The sequence below is a fragment of the Rhipicephalus sanguineus genome, chromosome 11 (assembly GCF_013339695.2).
Source record: "Rhipicephalus sanguineus isolate Rsan-2018 chromosome 11, BIME_Rsan_1.4, whole genome shotgun sequence".
Lineage (NCBI taxonomy): Eukaryota > Metazoa > Arthropoda > Arachnida > Ixodida > Ixodidae > Rhipicephalus > Rhipicephalus sanguineus.
In genome coordinates, this window is record NC_051186.1 from 103,969,282 (window position 1) to 103,992,876 (window position 23,595).

Genomic DNA, 23,595 nt, shown 5'->3' on the forward strand with positions numbered 1-23,595 from the left:
CTGCGCTGTCAATGGTTCCTTTTTGACACTTTTGTGATTAATGGGTGCCGCCTCTCTACTTGCCGACTAGCTAGCGGGTTGCCATCTGAATACAAGAACGTCAATAAGAAGCCTCCGCACGATGGCCCCAATACCGTTATGCAGCTCTACCTTGTCCGTAAGCGTATTACCGTTTTCACAATACCGGATCACCCGAAATGCAGCAACAATACTGGTAGCGATATTTTTTTCGTGACGCATCATTACGTTGAGGGCTTAAAACTGCAATGATATTTATATTATACTTCTCTGCTGGCGTAAAGCATTCGTTAGCAACATATTTACTAACGTGCAATCTTTGGACATTTCTTCTCCGTCGAGAATTGTCTCAGGCGTATTGTAGTGGCACAAAGCGTTGCAGGACACCACTGCTATTGTTAATTGTTGCTCCGACTATCTCGTGATTTGCAACAGCGAAAAACTTTCCGGAGAACTCTCAAAAGAAAAACAATATATATATTGTAAAGGCGTTTATTGACGGCGGGATCGACGGCGACGATGCGCAGCGACGACAGTAACGACAGAACGACAGAGCGCAGACTCGCAGACTCTCACGAGCAAGAGCACGAGGGGCGTGCTCTCCGAGAAGAGGCGAAGAGGGCGACCCACTAGAAGGCGCTGGAGAGGACGGCCCACTACAGCGTTCTAATGCTTCTGCACAATTACCCCGGGTACGCAAAGGGAGCCGCCCGGCGACCTAACAGCTGGTCACTATGAGCGGGTCATGGTAGGGCTTGAGGCGCTCCACGTTCACAATGTCGCGCCCTCGACGGCGCATGTCCGAAGATAACTCAATGGGTTCAATCAGGTAGTTGACCGGGGACGTGCGTTCGACGACACGGTAGGGGCCTTCGTATTTGGGCAGCAGTTTGGAAGAGAGGCCAGTTGCAGCGGTCGGGACCGAGAGCCACACGAGCGCTCCAGGGAGGAACGTGGACTCAGAAGTGGTGGTGCCACCGCGAATGCTCTTCTGCCGCTCTTGTTCGTGCGTTGTGAAGGTCTTCGCAAGCTCGCGACATTCTTCAGCAAGCCTGGCTGTGTCCGAAATAGGCGCACATTCAGATCGATCCGGCGTGTAGGGAAGGATGGTGTCGATTGTGTGCGACGGGTGCCTGCCGTACAATAAGAAAAATGGCGAGAAACCAGTAGTGCTCTGAGAGGCGGTATTGTAGGCGTACGTGACGAAGGGCAGAATTACATCCCAATTTGTGTGGTCGGCTGCGACGTACATTGAGAGCATGTCGCCGAGCGTGCGGTTAAAGCGTTCGGTGAGGCCATTCGTCTGCGGGTGGTAAGCAGTAGTTTTGTGGTGAACGACGTTGCACTCTTTGAGAATGGCTTCGACGACTTCCGACAAGAAGACACGGCCTCGATCACTGAGCAGCTCCTGGGGCGGACCGTGACGCAGCATGAATCGGTGGAGCAGGAAGGAGGCCACATCGCGCGCTGTAGCCGCTGGGAGGGCGGCGGTTTCGGCGTATCGCGTTAGATGGTCAACAGCGACGATGGCCCAGCGGTTACCAGCCGAAGTCAGAGGAAGTGGTCCATACAAATCGATGCCCACGCGCCCAAACGGACGGTTAGGGCAAGGTAATGGTTGTAGACCTGCTGGCGACACGTGCGTTGCAGGTTTTCGGCGTTGGCAATCGAGGCAGGAGCGAACGAACTTCTGCACGTAGCGGTACATCCCTCGCCAGAAGTATCGTTGTCGAATGCGGTGGTAAGTTTTGGATACCCCAGAGTGCGCGCATTGCGGGTCAGAGTGGAAGGCCTCGCATATTTCAGAACGCAGACTGCGGGGTATCACTAGTAGCCACTGGCGGCCGTCGGCGTTATAATTGCGTCGGTGCAGTAGGTCGTCACGAATGGCGAAATGGTGGGCTTGACGACGCAACGCGCGAGTGGATGGTGTTGCCGACGGATCCGTCAGCAAGTCAATCAGCGAGGTGATCCATTTATCCTTGCGCTGTTCGGTAGCAATAGTGTGAACGTCGATTAAAGCAACAGCTATGTGAGATAATCAGCAGGGGGCATTGTCGTCAGGCAAGGGAGAGCGCGAGAGGGCGTCGGCGTCAGCATGCTGGCGTCCGTTGCGGTACAGCACGCGGATGTCGTAGTCTTGCAGTCGAAGTGCCCAGCGGGCGAGACGGCCTGAGGGATCCTTCAATGACGACAGCCAGCATAGAGCATGATGGTCGGTGACGACATCAAATGGGCGACCATACAAATAAGGTCGAAACTTTGTAAGGGCCCAGATGATCGCCAGGCACTCTTTTTCCGTGACTATGTAATTGGTCTCGGCTCTGTTAAGCGTACGGCTTGCGTATGCCACGACATATTCGGGGAACCCTGGTTTGCGCTGCGCAAGAACAGCGCCGAGGCCTACACCGCTGGCGTCCGTGTGTACCTCCGTTGGGGCCGTAGGATCGTAGTGGCGTAGTATGGGAGGAGACGTCAACAAACGACGGTGCTTTGCGAACGCGTCGTCACACTCGGACGACCATGAATTTAGTGGTTCGTTACTTCCAAGGAGCTTCGTCAGCGGCGATATGATGGTGGCGAAGTTTCGTATGAAGCGTCGAAAGTACGAACACAGTCCTACGAAACTGCGCAGTTCTTTGACGGACGTAGGTTTGGGAAATTCGGCCACGGCCCGAAGCTTGGCCGGATCGGGAAGGATTCCGTCCTTGGACACGACGTAGCCGAGGATTGTCAGCTGCCGCGCTGCAAATCGGCACTTCTTCAGATTCAGTTGGAGGCCTGCGTTACGCAAACGCGTCAAAACATGCCGCAGACGTTGGAGATGCGTGGAGAAGTCCGGAGCGAAAACGACGACGTCGTCCAAGCACGTGTGCCATTTCAAGTTGCGCAGAACGGTGTCCATCATGCGCTCGAAGGTCGCGGGCGCATTACACAGACCAAACGGCATGACGTTAAACTCGTACAAGCCGTCGGGCGTGACAAAGGCTGTCTTCGGTCGAGCGTCATCCGCCATGGGTACTTGCCAGTACCCCGAACGCAAATCAAGAGATGAAAAGAATTCGGCTCCTTGCAGACTGTCAATCGCGTCATCGATTCGCGGCAGCGGGTAAACATCCTTGCGAGTGATCTTGTTGAGCCGTCGGTAGTCCACACAGAACCGCACGGAACCGTCCTTCTTCGCAACGAGAACAACGGGAGACGCCCATGGGCTGTCCGAGGGCCGAAAGCGTCGCGTCGAAGCATGTCGTCGACTTGTTCATTAATGACCCGGCGTTCTGCTGGAGACACGCGATATGGACGTTGCCGCAGTGGTGGTTGGGCGCCAGTGTCGATGCGATGGGTAACAGCGGAAGTGCGGCCGAGAGAAGTTTGCCCGACATCGAAAGAAGAACGAAATTCTTCCAGCAGGCACAGAAGTTGGGAACGCTGGACCGATGTGAGGTTGTCAGCAATGGAGGACCTAAACACATCAGCAGGTGACGAATCGGACGTGGAAACAGCACTGAGCGTACGGGAGCTGGCGCAGTGCGTGTCACCCGGTGCGTCTATAACTTGGGCGTCTTCGAGGGGTTCCGCTCTGCCGAGACATTCCCCTCGCACCAACGTAACAATGAGCGGGGATGGGTTGGTCACAAAAATATCCGTGTCGCCCTGAGTGATTTCCACGGTCGCAAATGGCACCAGCAAGCCTTTCCTAGTGAAAACGCGGTCACATGGAGAAAGGAGTGCAACGGCGTCGCAGAAACCGGTGCAGTAGACTGACACAGCCGTTGACGAATTTGCAGGAACTGTGATGTCGTCTTTGACGAATACCTTGGTCGCAGCCGATGAACTGTCTGCCGGCGTCAAATCTAAGAATGGTGAAAGCTCTATTTCGGCTGGCGCGCAATGAATCACGGCGTCGTGGCGGGAGAGAAAATCCCATCCCAGGATGACGTCGTGAGAGCATGAGGAAATTATGATGAATTCGACGGCGTAAAGAGCGTCCTGAATGATGACACGGGCTGTGCATACCGCCGTCGGGTGAATACATTGGGCGCTGGCTGTACGGAGGGAAAGACCGGAAAGTGGCGTCGTCACTTTTCGGAGCAGGCGGCTTAGTTTAGCGTCCATAACGGATACGGCGGCTCCAGTGTCGATAAGGGCAGATGCGCGAACACCGTCCACAATAACGTCTATTACGTTCGATGGGCTTCGCTGAGGGCTTTCGCAGTTCGATAGCGTCGCAGCCCTTGCCTCGTGGACTGCGACGACTAGTTTTCCTGGTCGCGTGCGACCGGACGCGGGCGCATCGGCGACAGTGAGCGACGTCGGGGAGACGGAGAGCGCCGAGTAGATGGAGCTTGGCGTGACGTCGGTGACAGAGGCGTAGGTGGGGCGTAAAATGTGCGGTTCGTCTGGCTGGTGGCGGGCGACACGACTTGAGGCGGCTGGACGCGATTGCAATAACGCGCCACGTGGCCAGCGTAACCACATGCGAAGCATATGGGGCGGTTGTCCGGTGTGCGCCATCGGTTTGCTGGAGCAGGGCCCGCCCATGGCGCAGGACGTGATTGACGGGGTAGCGACTGATATGACTGCATCGTGGGCTGCGGTCGTGGCCTCTGCATTACGTCGGCGTAGGTAGCCGGCACAGCCGCTTCGAAGGACTGATGTCTAGCTGCGGCTTCGGCGTAACTATGTGGGGCTGCCGTAGGTATTACTGGGGACGTCCTTGCGACAACTTGGGCGTAACTCAGTGGTGCAGGAGCGGGATGGTGCTGGTGGTACTCAGGCATGACCTCCGCGATTTCCTGCTCAATCGCTCGACGGAGGGGAGGGAGAAGAGTGGTTGACGGCTGGTGAACGTACTGAGGTTGAGCAAAGTCCAGCAGAGAGAACTGGCGCGCGATTTCCTCGCGCACGAATGACTTCACCTCTGCGAGCAAGGCGGAGTGGTCGGATATGCTCGACAAGCCAGCGAGCTCGGCGTCGCGGGATGGAGAGCGACGGGTCATCGACCGCTGCCGGCGCAGTTCCTCGTAGCTCTGGCAGATCGTGATGACCTCGGCCACTGTGCTGGGGTTTTTGGCGAGCAGCATCGTGAAGGCATCGTCGTCGATGCCTTTCATAATGTGCCTCATCTTGTCAGATTCCGACATGGTGGCGTCGGCTTTCTTACACAAATCGAGGACGTCTTCAATGTAGCTGGTAAAGGTTTCGCCGGCCTGCTGAGCTCGTTCTCGCAAACGCTGTTCGGCCTGCAGCTTACGAACGGCAGGGCGGCCAAACACGTTGATGATGGCGGTCTTGAAAGCGGACCACGTCGGGAAATCGGATGCGTGGTTGTTGTACCACATGCCGGCCACACCCGCGAGGTAGAAAACCAAGTTGCTCAGCTTGCCTGCTTCGTCCCATTTATTGGGGACACTCACCCGTTCGTAAATCGTGAGCCAGTCCTCCACGTCGGTGCCATCCGCGCCGGTGAAGATAGGAGGGTCGCGGATACGGGGGACACCGGGACAAGCGGTCGGGGCAGGAGGCGGAGTTTGCTGAGCGGCGTCTTGCGGCATGGTAGATAGCACGGTACCGGATCGAAGCTCCAGGGGCATCAGATGGAGACCGAAGTTGTGGGGACGGTACAGCACTCTCCACCACTTTGTAAAGGCGTTTATTGACGGCGGGATCGACGGCGACGATGCGCAGCGACGACAGTAACGACAGAACGACAGAGCGCAGACTCGCAGACTCTCACGAGCAAGAGCACGAGGGGCGTGCTCTCCGAGAAGAGGCGAAGAGGGCGACCCACTAGAAGGCGCTGGAGAGGACGGTCCACTACAGCGTTCTAATGCTTCTGCACAATATATATATAGCAAGGCGGTTCCGTATCAATCACAGTGAATACGTTTACAGGTAGTTTCACGTAACTATAGAATCAAATGATCTAAAAAAGTGGTTAAAGGGACACTAAAGAGCAAAACGATTTTTTCTCATATTAGTTAACAACTCTTTCACGATAGCAAGAACACCACGCAGGCTGCGAGAAGAGGCTTAGTAAGCGATAAAAAAAAGAAAATGTGGGTGGCGACGCCACCTTGAAGTTTCCGCACCATTCGTTGTGACGTCACATATTTTGACGGCGCCTACTAGGGCCTACGTAGTTCCTAAACTGTAAAAATGAAGTACACTGTCCTCTAAGGGGACCATTGAGTTCATAGGCGGGCGCAGGGTTTCCCATTAGGGGGGGCAAAGGTTCGCCGCAGTGCCTCCCCCCCACCCTACTAAGTCAATGTATGGGGCAGATTTTGCGCCCCCCCCCCCGCTTCTTGGGTGACTAGAAGGGTCAATGTACGGGACAGATTTTGCGCCCCCCTCTTAGGTGATTAGGGGGGGCGGCCGCCCCACTGCCCCCCCTGTGCGCACACCTATGATTGTGGTAACATGCCAAGTTTGATCAAATTTAGTTCAGCCAATGGCGCCAAAATACGATAAGTACACATAGAAATCCGTGACGTCACGCGTGGAGATTATGGCGCGAAACTTTTATATGAAACTTTGAACTTCACTTTCTCCTTTATTAATACACCTATGATGGTGAAATTAACGACATTATAGTTCTGAAAGTACAATTTATCAATCTAAGCCGATTCATTGTTTCTCTTTAATGTCGCTTTAACCGCAACTGAATGAAACCAATGGACTATACTATGGTTTACGTCATGTGGCGCTACTTATAATATTATTCATACTATTGCGCTTAGTCGGTTGATTAACTGAGGTCAATTATGATTAACTGAGGTTAAAGAATGATTTTTAGTATTCATTTAGGACCAAGTAGGTGCCATCTCGTCGTAGAGGGCGTTCCAAAACGACCGGTCTAATTTTCAGTGGCGATGTACGTACATGCTGCGTGCTGATTTTGTTCTGATTTTAAAGGAAAGCGCACGAAATATCAAATGAAACCACGTGACTGCGCCGCTCGTGCGCTAACCTACTTCAGTGCTGTCAAACGTGCTTCGAGCATAACAACCGGCCCACGTACTGTTAGCATATCGAGGACCACGGCGTTTCTTTGCTGTGTGTGGTCGTCAGAAATGATGACGCACTGTGAAGCCGATGCATAATGCCGCGGCCAGTCATTTCGCCATAGTCTACGCGCAGGTTGTTTCGCTCGAAACGGGCTTGAGAGAGCTGCAGTACGGCAGCGCACGAGGGCAATGACGTGGTCATGTTTCGCGGGTTATCTTTGAATGGGATGCAAACGGAGGACTAAAAATAGCACTCATGCTGGCAATCAAATTATGATAAAATAATCGCTTGAATAATTGAGCAGGAACGACGAAGATACAGCGCACCAAGATATCTCAGTTTCGTAAGTGCTTGTTCTACGGCATCTAGCATCAGCACCGGTGGAGCGACAGTTTTTAGACTCTCATTTGCATATAAGTCAACCTCATCGTATGTAAGTCAAACTATGTAAGGCCCGGTGGATGGCTTGGTATTGTTTCGGAAGCTCTCGATGTGTTTCTTCTGCACAGCGATGGCGAAAGAGAACCTTCGAGCAACGCACGTCTTCTTCTCTGCTTGCCCAATTCCCGTGGCACATACTTTCTTTTCGTGGCACATAACTCGTTCGCGCGGTTACGCCACCGACGGCAACGGCAACAGCGACGCCGCTCAACGCAGGGACGGGCGCCTAACAGTTGCGCTCTAAATGTGCTCAAGGCCATGACGCGCGCTGACGAATGGGCGCATCTCCTTGCCCACTTGTCATCCCCCCTCCCTCTCTCTCCTCTGCGTAGCTTTCAGCACGCTCGCTGGTACGAAAGGAGAGAAAAAGCGCTTGAAACTTGTTAGAAATCTTTGCAACTTCACTCGTACTGGACGGATTCTAAAAGTTTTGGCGGCAGTCGATTCGTGAAGCAAGAAGCTCTTTTAATGAAGCCATTCGATTATTACTTGGAAAAATGCTGCAGGGATCCTTTAAAGGCTACGCGCCAGGCACACTTACAGGTGGCAAGCAAACGGCGCATGTGCAACCGCAGCGTTACACAGCATCCTTGATCGAAAAGCAGCTAGCGCGGAGTTTTATTCAAACTGCAAAACGAAAGGAAAGTGGCGATTAGTGTTCGAAGGCGAGATATGCTCCCAAATACCAAAAAAAAATAAACCTGTATCTTTTCTAAAGTGAGCGTTACTTTGCCTTTTCGTATTCGAATGATGTCAACGCCCCCCTAGTGTCGCTACATGTTTCCGACGCACGCTGTCCGCCATTCCTCGTCTTTCAGCCGTCGAATCCTGTCTCGCGGAAAGCCGCGGGAGAACCACGTCTTAGCGTCTCGACCGTAGCCGTTGGTACCGCTGGACACTGTGGACACTACTCACGTTCTCACCTCGCTTCTGTAAGTCTGTGCCGGCGGAAGTGCTGAAGATTTTTTTTTCCTTTATTGCTGTTTTTTTTTAAATCACTCCTCATTTCTTTCCGCGCGCTAACCTTCCAGGTCAGAGCTAACCTGGTGCTTCTGTCGCAAATTTTTTTTTAGTAAATAAAGTTAATCAGCACAAAGGAATTGCGAACAAACACGGTCACACATGACCAGGGCTGACCTGCGCTGGTGCTGTGGGTGCGTTTCTTCTTCCTTCGTCTTTCGCGCCGATAAACTTTGCAACGCGTCTCACCAAGTTGGCCCGTGTACTTTGATTTACGAGCCCTTTAAGGAACCCCAGATGTTCGAAATTGTCGGAGCCCTCCACTAAGGCGTCTCTCGTGATCGCGTCGTGCTTCGGGGACGTGAAACCCCAATACCTATCGTTTAGAAACGTTATGTGAGGGCTAGTTTGTGTATGTACTACGTTCATGATTGCTTCGTTCAAGGCGTTTCGAAAAGGAATAGGTTGATACAAAGAGCGATGAAAGCAAGGAAACGGTATGTAGACATGGTCGATACGAATCAACTCTGCATTGGCCAAACACCTATGCTTGCGTGCGCTGTAAACACATTTTAAATGGATACCTGCCTACTCCATCACGCTACACGACTGCGTTGCGCTGAGCTTAACGCTGGAAATACTTAAAAGCGAAGATGCCCGCAGAAGGACGTAGCGTGTGCAGTACTCCTGGAGTGAAATGCAATTTTGGGCTAAGTAATGTAGGGGCAAATGTTTCCACCGCCTGCAGTTTGTGTGATATTGGCGTTATTTTAAGTCTTACATTTACATCACAGCTAATCTTATTTTTAGCGACCTGTTCGGTAGCGGCTTGACGCGGTGATCTCGAGCAATTACGCAAATTACGCATAGCAGTCGTCGTCATGCTAAATGTTTAGATGTTGCGTTTCAATGCATGAGCACGTCTTCCGTTGTACATTTTACTAAATATTTACTGAATTCTTTTTCAAGCTGTCACAATTACGTGAACGCCTGGCTCCGCCTCCGTGGTGCAGTTATAGGTACACGGCGCTCGAGTCCTGTCCCAGTCTCTGTCCCAGTGGTGGCATTTCAATTGAGGCAAAATGCTGGAGTCCCGTTTACTGTGCGATGTGAGTGCACGGTAAAGAGCACCGAATGGTCGAAATTTCCGCATCCCTCAACTACGGAGTGCCTGAAAATCACATCGTGGTTTTGGCATGTAAAACTCCAGCGATTGCCGCGCGTGTTTCTTGCTTCATTTTGACGTATTTGGATTCCGCCCACGAAAAGTGTTAGCAGCGCTCGGCGCAGACGGCGCTACAATATTCGGGAAGCTTCGCGATTATTTACGATAATTCTGTTAAGATTACGCGCAGGACGCGAACATTCAAGTTCATTGGCGAGATTGTGCGAGCACCAGCGGTAACGCTGGAAGGTTCGATGGCTACTATATCAAAGACTACGCGTGGCGCCGATGATCAGTTTTTCAACGGCCGACGCTCTGTTCGCCGCTATAAGTGTACGCTGTGTTTCGCTTGTTCATTGACTTGTCGTTTCTAGGCCACAAGTTCGCCCAAATAAAGAGTTTTGTCCTGAACACACAGAGTACTGCCTTCGTCAACGTGACGACCACGTGACAATATATTACGTGCATGCGTGGGCGAATACGTGTCAAGTGCTGTTTACAAACCGATGGTGCACCTCTGTACCTGAATTTCGGAGTTTTATAAATCGCGCTTATTTTAACTGCGTTTCACTTAACAATATATGTGTTCTTGTTTTAAACGGCATTCTCGTCTATATCACTTTGCGTCATCTCGACAATGCATTTGGTCAATCGCGCTGTACTGAAAGGAATAACGCTGATTAAACACGAAGTGTAAACGGACATGCGCGAAATCCTCGACTTTCTTCAGCGCTTGCATTATCTTTGCGCTGTACCTTTCAGTATGCCGTGCAAACAAATGCATAATCTCGACCATTTCAAATCAGACTAGCGCTAAACGCTGAGGCATACCGGTGGATAGCCATTCAGACGTATATAAGCGTATCGTCTGCGCAACAGGCACAAGACTGAACGAGACTTTTGACAGATTTTGAACTGCTATCTGTTAACTGAACATAACGCGCACTGTTTTGTAGCGTTAGCTACACTTGCCTAGCCGGAGCCGCTTTCGCGTGGAGGGTCATGAGCCGTGCTGCGCGTGCGCGAGGATCAGTGATGTCACACAGCTGGGTCACCGGAGCTGGCATCTCACGCGCTCTCCGACACCGCCGCGCGCGGCTCGCCGCTGCAGGTCTGCGCGTTTGGGAGGAGTGGCATCGTATGCGCGGTAGACACGCTGGCGCCGGCGCGCGCGCAGACTCCGCCGCCGCCGCGCGCGGCTCGCCGCTGCTGGTCTGCGCCGCATTCCAGAGGAGTGACCGGAGTGACGTCGTAGCCATAGACACAGTGGTGCCGGCGTGCGCGCAGCTATTTGCCTTCGCTGTGTAGTCGCCGTCTGACACTGCGCTGGGGCCGCTTGATAGCGCCACTGACTGGCGTTTGCAGGTGGGTAACGCCATGGAGAAGGAAAGCGCAAATGCTGCTCGACGGCGCAGAAGAGCCGAGAAACTTATCTCATTGGATCCCGAAGTAGTTGCCTGGCAATTAGCGGTTCAGCGTACGAAGAATGAACAGAAGGCTAATAATCCTAGACAATCTGGAAAGCTAAAAATAATCAGCTGAACCTTTGCTAACGCTACGTATATCCTGGCATAGCCAAGCTAAGCCTCTACAAATTCTTTTTTTAGTTGCGGTACTGACTTTCCACACGCAGAGCTGCCTTTCTTTCTCTTGTGCGAAGTTCTTCGCCTCCTCTGATTTTCGTTCTTAGTATGATGGTGCGCGTCGGGCAGCCTCCAGAACATACGCGCAAGTACTCGATAGCAATGAAAACTTCGCAAGCGTTAATTTGTTGGCATGGTGTGACACATTCCTTGCTCATATGCTAAGCACTACAAAAGATGCGTTGCATTACCACGTACGGCCCATAACTACGATAAGTTAGCTTCCAAGATCCTGCGCATTGTCGGTGCATGTTTTTTTTTATCCTTGTAATTTGGTAAGCGCGACAAATACTTGTATTTTTTAAGACATATATTTCATGCCTCACCCAATGACTTTCCGGGGGCTGCTGTGGTGTGGCAGTAATACCACCGAGTAGCAATGGCCGGCGCACATTCGCAGCAGCGGTGGAAGTGGCGGTGAGGGCAGCAGCATTTCCGCTCTCTATCACTCCCCTTACACTTCCCTCTAACGACGTCTTGCCACCCTCTTGATGGTGGGTTCTAGAAATAAGCACTTCTCCTTGACAGTTCGATACGGATATCCCGCACTGTCGGAGACGTGGAGCCGGGAGCCGGTTCGTTTTCGCGAACGCTCAGCACAAGTGTCTGGCTAAAGCTCGTTCGCGGCGTTCACCTTGGCTGGCCTGGAAGGTCAGGTTCACGCAACGAGGGGTTTTCTGGATTTGTGCAGGGAAGAGTTGAGGTATCGCTCTGAAACAAGTTTCCGAGAATCTCATTCGTTTTCCCCGCGTCGTCGGCCTTCCCATTCGCACACGTCGATCAAGTCGTTTGTCGCTGGCCTTACGGAGCTTCCGAGCGCCGACGGTCTGAAGTTAGCGCTCGTCTTCGCCACTTTGTCATCCGATTCGGTGGCACAGTGGTTACGGTGCTCGGCTGCTGACTCGAAGGTCGCGGGTTCGATCCCGCCCACAGCCGTCGCATTTCGGTGGTGAGAAGCGCGTGTACTGTGCGATGTCAGTACACGTTACATAACGCCATAGTCAAAATTTCCGGAGCCCTGAACTACGGTGTCAATGATATCGTGGTTTTGGGACGTAAAACTCCAGATATTATTTGCCACTTTGTCCCGCCGTCTATGGCTCAGCACTTTAGACTCATTTAGATCACGCCAGCGATAACAGTGCTGACGTTATCGTGGTCAACATATTCGGGCACTAGCACGCTAAGAAGCAACCCTCGTGACGTCACGTGAAGACGTTGCCAGCTTGTACCAACGTTACTAGAACAAACTCAGTTTCAAAGCTCCGTATCTCCGCCAGCGGAGGAGGGTGGTCCGAACGGCGGTCGCGAGAACTAGCGGCGCTGCAGTTCCGTCTTGCGCCACTATCGGCGCGTCGTCTGCTGCCACGGCATAACGCTGCGGTCCGCCGCGCAGTTGCTCGCGGCAACTGCGCGGCAACTTTATTATTGTACTAGTTAGGTGGTTACTTAGGTGGATATGCATTAGTTCATCTGTATGCATTGGCCCGCGTGCGTTGTTCATTGATTGGCTAAGAATCGATGTTCGGTCTATATCGCCACGCCCACTTCTTGTTTTATTTTGCTGTATTCGGGTTTGACCAGCAAGGACGCTTATCAACGCTCGAGGCTGTCCGCGAAGCAGTGTTCGAGAAGCTTCGCGATTGTAGTAGATCGTTTTGGTAAGATTGCGCGCTGCACGCGAATGTTCCAGCTTTGTCGAGAGATAACGCCGCCACCAGCGATATCGCTGGAAAGTTCGATAGCGCCTGTATAAAAGCCGACGCGCTTGAGCGCTTGTCAGTTGATCGACGGTCGACGCTCTGTTCGCCGCTATCAGTGTATTGCTGTAGTTTGACTTTCAGTTTCCCGGCCACAAGTTCGGCCAAATAAAGAGTTTCATCTCGGACCTACTGACTGCTGCCTTCGTCGACGTCACGACCCTGTGACAATATTTGAGCTGTCTACATTGCGCGTAACTTCCAAGCATAGGAGTTTTTAAGCGAATGAGGGTTTTCAGCGTAATTTGTATAACTACCACCACAATTTTAGCCGCTGCCGTCTTATCTAGACCAAGAACAACCCAACACGTTCGTAAAAGCCTGTACAAAGAAGCGTACTTACTCGAGATACAAAAACGTTCTAGAAAAACAGTACTCATGTTTCTACAATTTATTGAAAAAAAAAACTTCCTCGAAAAACATCACCAATGCTTTGCAATGTTTACAAGACACGTTTTCGCGACGGTTAAAGGGATACTGACCCAAAATCGGAAAATTTTACGAGAACTCAGTAAATGAAATCTCAGTGTGCGATTACATCGAATAGATGTCGTCTCTGAGCAATTTTTTCAGCGGACAGTTGTATTTTTGGTGTCTCATCTTTCTACGTCGCATCCTGCTACGGTGCCTTAAACAATTCGAGCAGATCGGCCGTGATGTGAGCACCGAGCAGTTATTCGCGCCTACTCTGTCGCTAGAAGAGTCGTCAGTATTCAACTTCAGTTTTTCAACTTCACCAAGCAGATGTTCCATGCCCGCAGCACTTCTTACACTGTACGACAGCCGTTTGCGTTTCGTGCTGTAGCCGTTCACTACGCAGTTAAACTGCTCGTCAACTACAATTATTTTTTGCACAAGTAAGTCTCCGTTCCCGAAGCAAAGTGTGGGATTGGGCTAGTTGGTATTCCATTATTAAACTGCTCATAGCAAAACATTTGACACGGTACACATAGAAAAGACGAGGACCAGCGCTGGTCCTCGTCTTTTCTATGTGTACCGTGTCAAATTTTTGCGCTGAGCAGCCCGTTCCCGAGCCGGCGAGTGTAAAATGTTCCGCACATCTTGTTCAATACCTCGTCGTAAAATCTCTCGAAAATCCACTGCTTTGAAGGCATAGCGACAGCTGACAACTGATCGAATGTCAGTGTGATGCAACTCTCAGTCTCGGTAGCGTATATAAGTAATCGCATGCCTTTCGTTTTGCTGTTCTATTTCTGGTGGCTCCTCCAAATTGGGCACTGGGCTTTCGCGGGACGCCGTGCGTTTTGGGGGGGGGGGGGGGATTTGCGCCTAAACCCCGAACATTTTGGCTTTGAAATGTGGGGTGGAAGAACTGGGAACAAGCGCGGCACGGCACCTGGCGCGAATTCCCACTTTCCACACGGGATAAAAACTCCTTGTCCCGCAACGTCACGGCGATAGTGCTTTACAATGTCGTCACTCTCAAAATGAACGTCACAGATCTTGCATTTCGCAGTAAGCTTTCTATCTTTGCGATGCAAAGCTTGAATGGCGTAGGGTCTTTTGGAGGTCCGAAGAAGTGTCGTGAAGCGGAGTCGTCGTTGCGGTAGCCGCTCTTGCAGCCCGGCGCAAAGCAAGTCGGCATACCGCACTGTGAATCTGTTCGCCCTCTACACGCTTCGTACATCAGGCACGTGTCTTCGTACAAGATGCTAAGCCTGGACAAGAACAGTCGCAAAAATGACGAGCTAACAAAGTGCAGACGACGCTGTAACCCACGTGCGCTCGTACATCGCGATCGGCGGCGCCGATCACAACAAGCGCCAGCCGCGGGGCGGGAGCTAGACGTGACTGCAGCGCCACTAGTTCTCACGACCGCCACGCGGACCGCCTCTCCGGCGGAGCTTTTAAACTGAGTTTGTTCTAGTAACGTTGGCTTGTACAGTGTGCCTTCTTTTCTTTCTTTTTGTGCGCGGTTCTGGTCACTCCACATGCCGTCTTATTGTTCTTACTCACAGATAAGAAGAACTGCACTTGGTGTCTGCTCAGTAGCCGCTGCTTTTGCTCTCATTACATGAGCATCCGCTCAATGGGTCCCGTAAGTATTTCTGTGGAAGCAAGAATCTATTATTATTCTTATCCGTTGTTCTTGAACCGAAAGGTTCATTACCTATTACAAGGTGGCCAACTTAACAACGTTCGCACAGCTATCTTATCGCATTGCATTCTGTGAGGCAGCAGATCACAAGCACGTCCAGACCGACAGAATACGGTCAGCTACATTGGCTTAAAAGCAGTACGTTTATACGTATTCGTATTCGCAATGCCCACGAACTATAGGTGGCGCGCCGTGCTTTTCAAGATGGCGCCAGGAGGAGGGTCAAACCGTTTGTTAGCATAGGAACATATAGTACGTGCGGACGTACGGCCCGTGCCGCTTTCACCGGATGAAGTCATGAGCTGTGCTGAATTGGATATGAGACTAAACTACTTTCCCAAACCATGGAAAGTGCTAAGTACTCGCCACCCAATTATTTGCTGTGGTGTGAAATGTTATATTTCAGCTCCGTTACCGTGCATAACGATGCTTTGCGAAATCGTGTGCGTGCTACATAAAGCTGCATGAACTAAAATTGACGTATGAGCAGAACGGCACTCCGAGGTAGTACGTACCGAGCCAACGTTTATAGATACGTTGTACCGAGCCTGCCTTACGGATTTGCCGCCGTAGTAGGCCGCCAGCGAGTAGCGCCATCGCTGCTGCACGGGACCGCACGTTTAACGTGGTGATGGTTTGCAAACATAATACGCCGTCGTCATTACTTGTGCAGTCGGGAACGCGGAGTTACGTCTTCAACGGAACACAAGCATTTAACTTCCCATTCAGTAGCGCTTGTGCCACAGCCGTGCTGAAACTCTAGCCGTGTGCAATTCACTTCACTCGCATGTTGCAGGCTCGATCAGCACGATCGAAACACGAATATCGAAAAGAATGCACACGTATCCTTTTCGCAACGTCGAAGAAGTTAGCCGAGAGGCGTGGATTGTGGCTGTGACTGCACGTTCCAACGCTCTAGCCATTTCGCTTCGCTGGTCGAGCTCGAGCGTGTTGGCGGCATGCGGCATGCGGCGCTCCATAATATCCACAATAATTGATACATGCAATGCACAAGAGGAACTATGCTTTTATTTTGATCTCGCTTAAGGATATTATACATTGAATACAATCAAAGTGGCTTACGAGCGTGAAAGAACAATAACGCACGAGGGGACGTGAAGTGCAACTCGCTCCTCGTGAGTTAGCAGCTGATCGTTCACCTTCGCTGTCACTCTCGGTGCCTTCACAGTCTTCTACGTCCAGTGAAAAATCCTCGTCGTCAGGATGGTTTCTTTCAATATCACTGCTGAAAGCAATCTGAAGAATTTCCTCCGCCGAACAACTTCGACCACTCCGCGTCACCACGTTTACAATTACAGAGACGTCTGGGCCTGGGCGCGGAGAACATTTCGCTCTCAGATCGGTCAACGAGCAAATCGCTTGCAGTGTGCTGCCACGTATCAACAAACGTACGAAAACAAGCGGCGCAGCGCTGGCTATGAAACCAACACACCAACACACTGGCGAAGGACGGCGTGGCGAAGCGTTCGCTCCTCGAAAGGCGTGGAGCAGACGCGTCCTCGAAAGACGCGAAAGGCGTGGAGCAGAGTCGCTCGCACGATTAGTAACAGCGCTTTGCTGACAAAGGATAGAGGCATATTTTAATGTATCGACAACTTGAGATCGCTCAGTTTTACAAGAGCACATCGCGAGCCGGCGTGACCTTCCGCGTACAGTGTTATGGGATTCATGCACTGCAAGAAACACTGACCAATGCTATATACAAGTAAAACAGGCTGAGCTTCAACTGAATATGTCAGACGATAACATTTAACTAACCTACGTGGCTACAGAAAGCCTCGCGAAGCTGATAGTATGCGTACGCTGTGGGCTAGCATTGAAAGCGCGAGTCGCCACGTATTTTCACGAAAACTTCGCGCCTCGCAAGAACGAATCAGATTTCTCGTGTGACGGAGGGCCCGGTTTGTTCACTGATGCAGGGAACATGCCAAGTCGTTGTGTTCCTTCCTTGCCAACGCGTTAACACTGGGTTTAGCACAGCCGAACAAGGGAGCGACTGCGTAGTGCTCCCATTTTGTCGTATACTAACCCTCCTCGAGAGGACGCTCCTGAATTCCGCTTGGCGGCGCGACAGTCTACGGGCATTGCGAATACAATCATTGCTACACAGGTAATCTGAAGACTCCTTGAGCACCTGATAGTGATAGTGCTGGAGATTTCCGGCTGGGATGCCTTCTGTACACTAGAAGTACGCGTCTTCTAACACCTTCAATGTTTGCATTTTGCACGCCACATTTTTTTGTCACTGTTCAGATGCCTTCAGTATCCCGCTAGATAACGGTATAGAACATCTCCTGCTTACCGATGCTTACCTACAGCGCAGAAATCTCGAGCCTTGCAAAAAGGGCTTAACTTAAATTGAGGACAACACAGCGAGTGACGGAAAGAAAAATGGCAGATGTAACTTTAGGGACAAGAAGAGAGCAGAGTGGGTCAAATGGGAATGGCATGTAGCGAGAAGGAAACCGCTGGTTATTAAGGGTAACGGAATGCCTTCCAAGAGAAGGCAAGCGCGCGAGGGGGAGGCAGACGGTCAGGTGGGCAGATGAGTTAAGTTTGTTGGGATAACGCGGCCGCACCAAGCACAGGACCGATTTAATTCGAGAAACGCGAGAAGCCTTTGTACTGCAGTGGGCGTAGTCTGGCTGATGACGAGATGACTTCGCTATTTGGTTTGTCTAAGGGTAGCTGTAATTGCACCGCGTGTTTCGTTTACAAATAAATCGGCGCCTCCGCTTTAGCCGCTTTCTCTATCACCAGGCCAAGTTTCTCAAGTACCTCGAAAGCGGCGAATTCGCCGACGTCGAGTTCCTGGTGTTTCCGGAGCAGTTTCCCGTGACGCGCACCTTCAAGGCGCACAAGCAGTTCCTGGCCATGGTGAACGAGGTCTTTGGCACAATGTTCTTCGGGAGCCTTCCGGAAAAGGACCAAGTGATCATCACCGACATCCATCCGGACGGGTTCGCCTGCATGCTCAGGTAGGTTGCCTTTGTTCGTCCCTGCATAGCCGTCCTTCGTCGATTATCATGCTTTAGACCATATTGATGAACTTCCTCTGTACGGAACTTACGCTTTACAAGGCGTTGTCCCATGTGGGCTTATACGTCCTAAGAAGCGCGAAGCAACGATCGCACAAGGAAGGGATACGAAAACGTAACGGGCTCGGACATCAAGTGAACGTTTGCTGGCACAAAACGACGGCAGTGCACATACATGCGCAGTACCTACGCGGCGCTGCTAACACAGATAGCTGCAATATCACTTGAGATAAGCTTTTACATACGTAGCAATTCAGGGGCTCAGCTTGTCATCCGCCGTCTCACGTCGCGTGGTCATGCAATGTTCAGTACATGCCTAAAACGAGGATAACAGTGCACAAAACCAGTGCAAAATGAACTAACAATGTCTAAAATAATATAAACTGCACATATAAACAAGACTTAGTCGCAATAATTTACCGAAAATCGCGAAGATCACTTCGGAACCATGCGTGTTATACTGTCGCCGCGCAATAGAGGGCGCATGCCACCGCCTCGGAAATCGCATGCTTGTGAGGCGGTGGCGCCAAGGGAATCGCTGGGTTGACCGTGCTACGCACTGCCTCGGGTTTCACGGTAGTGGAGCGCCATTAAGCGCAGGGTTTAGAACTACACGAAGACCTACACAAGAACGACATATTTTTCCCGGGCATGCAAAGCCAGTGGAGGCGAACTCACGCATTTTTCTGATTCTAGACTAATAGAGAAAGCCTCATAGATTTCGTGAGCTTGCCGAGTATAGCAAGGCTGCGCAATATACAGGTGCCAGTCAGGCATGCAAGAAGACCTGTGGCAGTGGTCTGCCAAGTGTTGAATCCCCTGTGGGGTTTTAGTCAACATTGCAGTACGCAATCACTGCTGCAAGATGATCAAGCTACCATTTTACCGAACCTAATACCGACCATTTCAGTGCTGTTGGCACGTATTGAAGCTGCGTGGCCGCCACTATCCGCGATTTTGATGCTCTAATTGGCCGCCGAAGAGGCACGTTTGTCTAAAAATTGGGCCGAGAAACTGAAGCTTTACTAGAAGCCCTTCTGCACTTTTGTCAAGATGACGGAACATGGCGTGAGACAGTACAGAAAGCTTTTTCTGCTAGCCTTTGGCAGCATTATTGCACAGTCATCACTTAAAAAAAGAGAGCGGTAGCACGGTTGAATTTCTGCAGTGTTCTTGAGATTTCCCGATTACAGTATGATTACAGTATGACTGGGGCAACGTCAGTGTGAATGCATAAAAAGTCCCACGAATTACACCTTCTTCGACGACATTTCGGGCTTTGCCTCACGACGTTGATCTCAGCCTCGGCTGTTCAGATGATGTGTCATAATTTATAGTGCGGCGAGCCATGCGAAATATTCTAGTACACCACCGAATGGCATGTGGTAACGTCCGTTGTCCATCAATAATCTTTGTTATAATCTTAGATCGAAAGGCCGAGGCTGTTTTTGGTCAACGATACTGCTTCTAAGCGTTGTCTATTTCATTCTGGTATCACTGCAGAATGTTATTCCGGGAAAAAAGGCGAAACGCAAGGCCCATGAGATGAGCACCTTGCGCCCTGTGACCTCACTTCTGTTATATGAGAGAACATGAGTTTGGGCATGTTGGTAATCCCTCTTAACACCTATAGCGCACCGAAGGGACACGAACACCAAGAAACGACGTGGACGCAGCGCCAACTTCCAACAAAACTCTTATTTACAAAGCAGACACATGAAAATATAAGAAAAACCGAGCATCGCACGCAGGCGCATAAGTACGAGATTATTAATTATCATGACACATGTTGAAGACGCGTAGACAAAGATAACATGAGAGTACAAAAACAAGACTACCAGGCCATGTGGATGCAGCCATCCCCCTCAGGTCACCCTTCCTATCACCTTCAAGAAATCAAATTCATTTCTTGTCATCTCGATCGACAGCGTGCTCACACACATGTACCCCAAACTCGCGATCTGCATAATGTTCTGGAATAACGACGTGCCAAGAAGCCCAAGCATCAATACTGGTGCTCCTCTAGTCCCTTGCCCTTCGGGAGTGCTATGTACCAATATGGCCTAATTGTTCTAGTTCGACAATATTGCCAGTCCATGGATATATTTCCTTGCTCTCTCACCTCTTGTTAAGCTTACTACTGACCAGTTCGTTTGTACTTGTCTCTTACCCGCTCTGCTGTCTTTAGTGTCACAAGAACTGTTGGTGGTTTAATACCCTGCAGGAAGCACATTTAAAACATCAGACGAAAATTTTAACCCATAGCACCAATATTTTCATGGGGTCGTGACGGGGACGAAGGCAGCAGTCGGCGTGTCCAAGAAGACTCTTTATTTGGCCGAACTTGTGGCAGGGAAACGGAAAGTCAAACTACAGCGATACACATTGTACACTAATAGCGAGTCGGCCATCGGGAAACCGGAGATGACTGTGACGAGCCGTCTTTTATACATCATGCATCAAACTTTCCAGCCCAGTGGTCGTGCAAGCCCTGGAATAATCTTGACTACTCGCGTCATCTGCGCAATCTTAACAAAATGATCTACTACTATCGCGAAGCTTCTCGAACAGTGCGGCGCGGTCAACGTCGAGCGTTGCTAACCATCCGTGTGGGTCAAGCCCGAATATATCAAAATAAAACAAGCGGGCGTGGCAATATTGACGCCGCACCAGGCCAATCTTCGTAATTACAGGAATGAAAAGCTTCTGATATTAGCACCTCATACATGAGTGATGACATCATGATATTGACTGAAATATTTATTGCAATGATTCGGTGGTTATGTTCGCGTAGGGACCTTCTGATAGAACACTGAATAACTCCAGTGTTACGGAACATGTCGAAGTCCTTGCAATGTATGGTGGGGCTCCTCGTAAAATTACATAATTTACATTGTATTCTCCATACCAATGTGTATTATGATATTCTTGTTTAGGATATGGTTAACCCTACATGCTACTCTGTTCAATTTTCTATCGTGTTGCTAGTGGTCGAAAATATTCGAAAGCTTTCTCCATGTGAAGACATCGTGAATGAAAGGGCTAAAAATCTCCAACATGTGCGATAATACGCCACATGCATTTGGTTTGGAGCCCTGTTATTTTCCAACTTATTCTTCCAGAGTGTACTGAGAAATGCTCGGTGTTTGTATCATAGTCAACTCATCAATTTCTCCGTGTTTGCAGGTACTTTTACGGAGGCAAACTGCGTTTCAGGGGCATCGAGGACGCCATGTACACGCGAACGGCGGCCGTGAAGTACATGGCGGCTGACTTGCAGAGAATCTGCTCCGAGTACATCGTGTCACACATCAGCGCTCGCAACGTGTGCCGCCTCATCGACTACGCGTCGCTGAGCGACGGAGGCTTGATCGACGACGCGGTCCTCTCCGTGCTTCGACACGACGGCGTCGCCGTCGTCTGCTCCGACGACTTCGTCGACGCCCTGGACGGCACGGTCGAGTATGTGCTCAAGAACGTGCGCAACGTCCCGGAGACCTGCGTCGTGCACAGTCTGCACGAATGGGCCCGGGCCAAGGTAATCAGGAGCCTGACGGTTGAAGCAAAAGACGGGGACATCACACCGCCCTTAGAGATCAAGACCATCATGAAACCTTTCATGCATCTGCTCAGGTTTCTTGCCCTGACGCCGCAGGAGTTTATAGTGGGCCCTTCGTCGTGGTGCATCTTCGATGGCCGCGATGACTTTGCCATACTCTGCAACATCGTCTGCTTCGGCTCGGTCCCGCTGCCCAAATGGACGTGTCCCCTTAGGTACCACAGATAGCAACCTTCTCATACACTGTTTGCTCGGCTATCACGGCCGAAGGTACGGGGCGTCGTGAACGCTCCCGTACTATGCGTTTATGGACCATGTGTGCGAACTATTTCTAAACACATCAAGATACCCATAGACGCTGTAGACCAAGAGTAGCCAGGTGTGCCGCCTCTTGATGTCGCGGCCATTGGAACGTCCTTCATCCCACTGCGAGTTTGTGCCGACGATGCTCGTCGGTTTTCGTGATGTGGGATCAATGTTGGGGAGGCCCTCCTCATAAGGAATATTACGAACGAATCTTTGTGCCGCTGTTTCGAGATACTAGTGGCAAGGGCGTGTTTCACAATCATGTCACGGCGTCCGAACCAGAGTCTTTGTGGTCCAATACGATGCGTTTTTATTATAGCGCTTAGTCTTACCTTCGTCAGTGTGACCTGAAAGTTCTCGACGACGCCATTCAGCGTAATGTTTCATCACCTGACGCGGGATTGTCGTACATGTTTAGCAGCCGGTGTCTTTTACCATTAGTCATGACGCCGTGACGTGAACGAGAGCGCCATTCTTTTGGTCTGGGCAATGTGCCTCGATTGCATTGTACAACCAACTTTGTCAACAACTGCATCACACATTTTGTCACCTCCCATCACCATCATCCGTGATGCACATTTTCATTTCGTGCGTCTAATACGGCCTGCGACAAGAAAGTTTGAAGAAGGCTCTCTTCGAGTTGACAGAAGGAAGCTCGGAGGAGCAACATACGAGCACGACCTTCGTGCGCAACGTCTTGAACGCGCGCGAGATCCTGTGGCAAGTTCGGGGTCACCGTACACGTTCACACGTGATTCTTGCAGTCAGTCATTGATCGCGTCAATGTACATAGCCATTATCCACCACATTTTACGTGTCATTGTGCATGCATTTTAGTGCGTAGTTGAACGGAGAATAAACCATTTTTCACTCATCAGCCTCCTGTTACTGTTTTCGTATTTCCAGACCCGCAACTATTCGCGGCTGTCGTGACATAGAGAGGGCGCTGCAGTCGAGAATAGAGGTGGCGGCTGGATCCAGGACTCCTTCAATGCTCAGCTGGAATCTCATATTTCGTGCACCTTGATTTTAGTATAATGGTAAGTTGTCGAGGGATATAGCATTCTGTTGGTCTTACACTTAGCAATCGCAGGCGTAAAAGAAAAAGCTACAAAATGGCAGCCATGTAAATACTTTCAGGAATAATCTCCTCGCAAGCAATGGGTTTGACATATCTCATCCTGGGACACCGCATTGAAAAGTACGACGACTGTTCAACCGTAAATACGACCCACGGAAGCGGTCATAGTGTTTGTTTATAGTTAGTCTCGAACATATTGTGTGAAGTTGTACACAAGACTGGCATCTGGCGTTGGTGTCTATGGGAGCTGCAAGGCATGGTGCTTCAACCAGCATGTTAATGTGTCGTACACGGATTTCCCAAAGCCTCGTTGTTTCGGTTCCGCGTGGGTACGTGTGGCCTACAGCCGCTTTGTCGCAAGCCGAAGATCAGCAAAAGTTCATCAGCCCAATTTAAACACCCCGACCCTTTTAGAGGGATCAATTCAAATCAGCTCACCAAGTTCACAACGAGCCATGATTGCATCAGAAATA

General features: G+C 50.8%; 1 protein-coding gene across 1 annotated transcript; it reads left to right on the forward strand.

Annotated features, from left to right (window-relative positions):
* Window positions 1–8,287: 8,287 nt before the first annotated feature.
* On the forward strand, window positions 8,288–22,918 carry LOC119373546 (uncharacterized). The gene is made up of 4 exons (XM_037643599.2): window positions 8,288–8,402; window positions 14,978–15,057; window positions 17,899–18,116; window positions 21,363–22,918. The coding sequence occupies exons 2-4, from the start codon at window positions 15,034–15,036 to the stop codon at window positions 21,961–21,963; spliced, it is 843 nt and encodes a 280-aa protein (XP_037499527.1). The 5' UTR covers window positions 8,288–8,402; window positions 14,978–15,033; the 3' UTR covers window positions 21,964–22,918.
* Window positions 22,919–23,595: the final 677 nt, after the last annotated feature.

What these genes read in the sequence shown, in the direction of transcription:
- LOC119373546 (XM_037643599.2), top strand. Translation starts at nt 15,034, where the DNA reads ATGAGCATCCGCTCAATGGGTCCC. An exon ending in GCATCCGCTCAATGGGTCCC is followed by an intron (nt 15,058 to 17,898) that starts GTAAGTATTTCT and finishes CTCTATCACCAG; the next exon opens with GCCAAGTTTCTCAAGTACCT. An exon ending in GGGTTCGCCTGCATGCTCAG is followed by an intron (nt 18,117 to 21,362) that starts GTAGGTTGCCTT and finishes CCGTGTTTGCAG; the next exon opens with GTACTTTTACGGAGGCAAAC.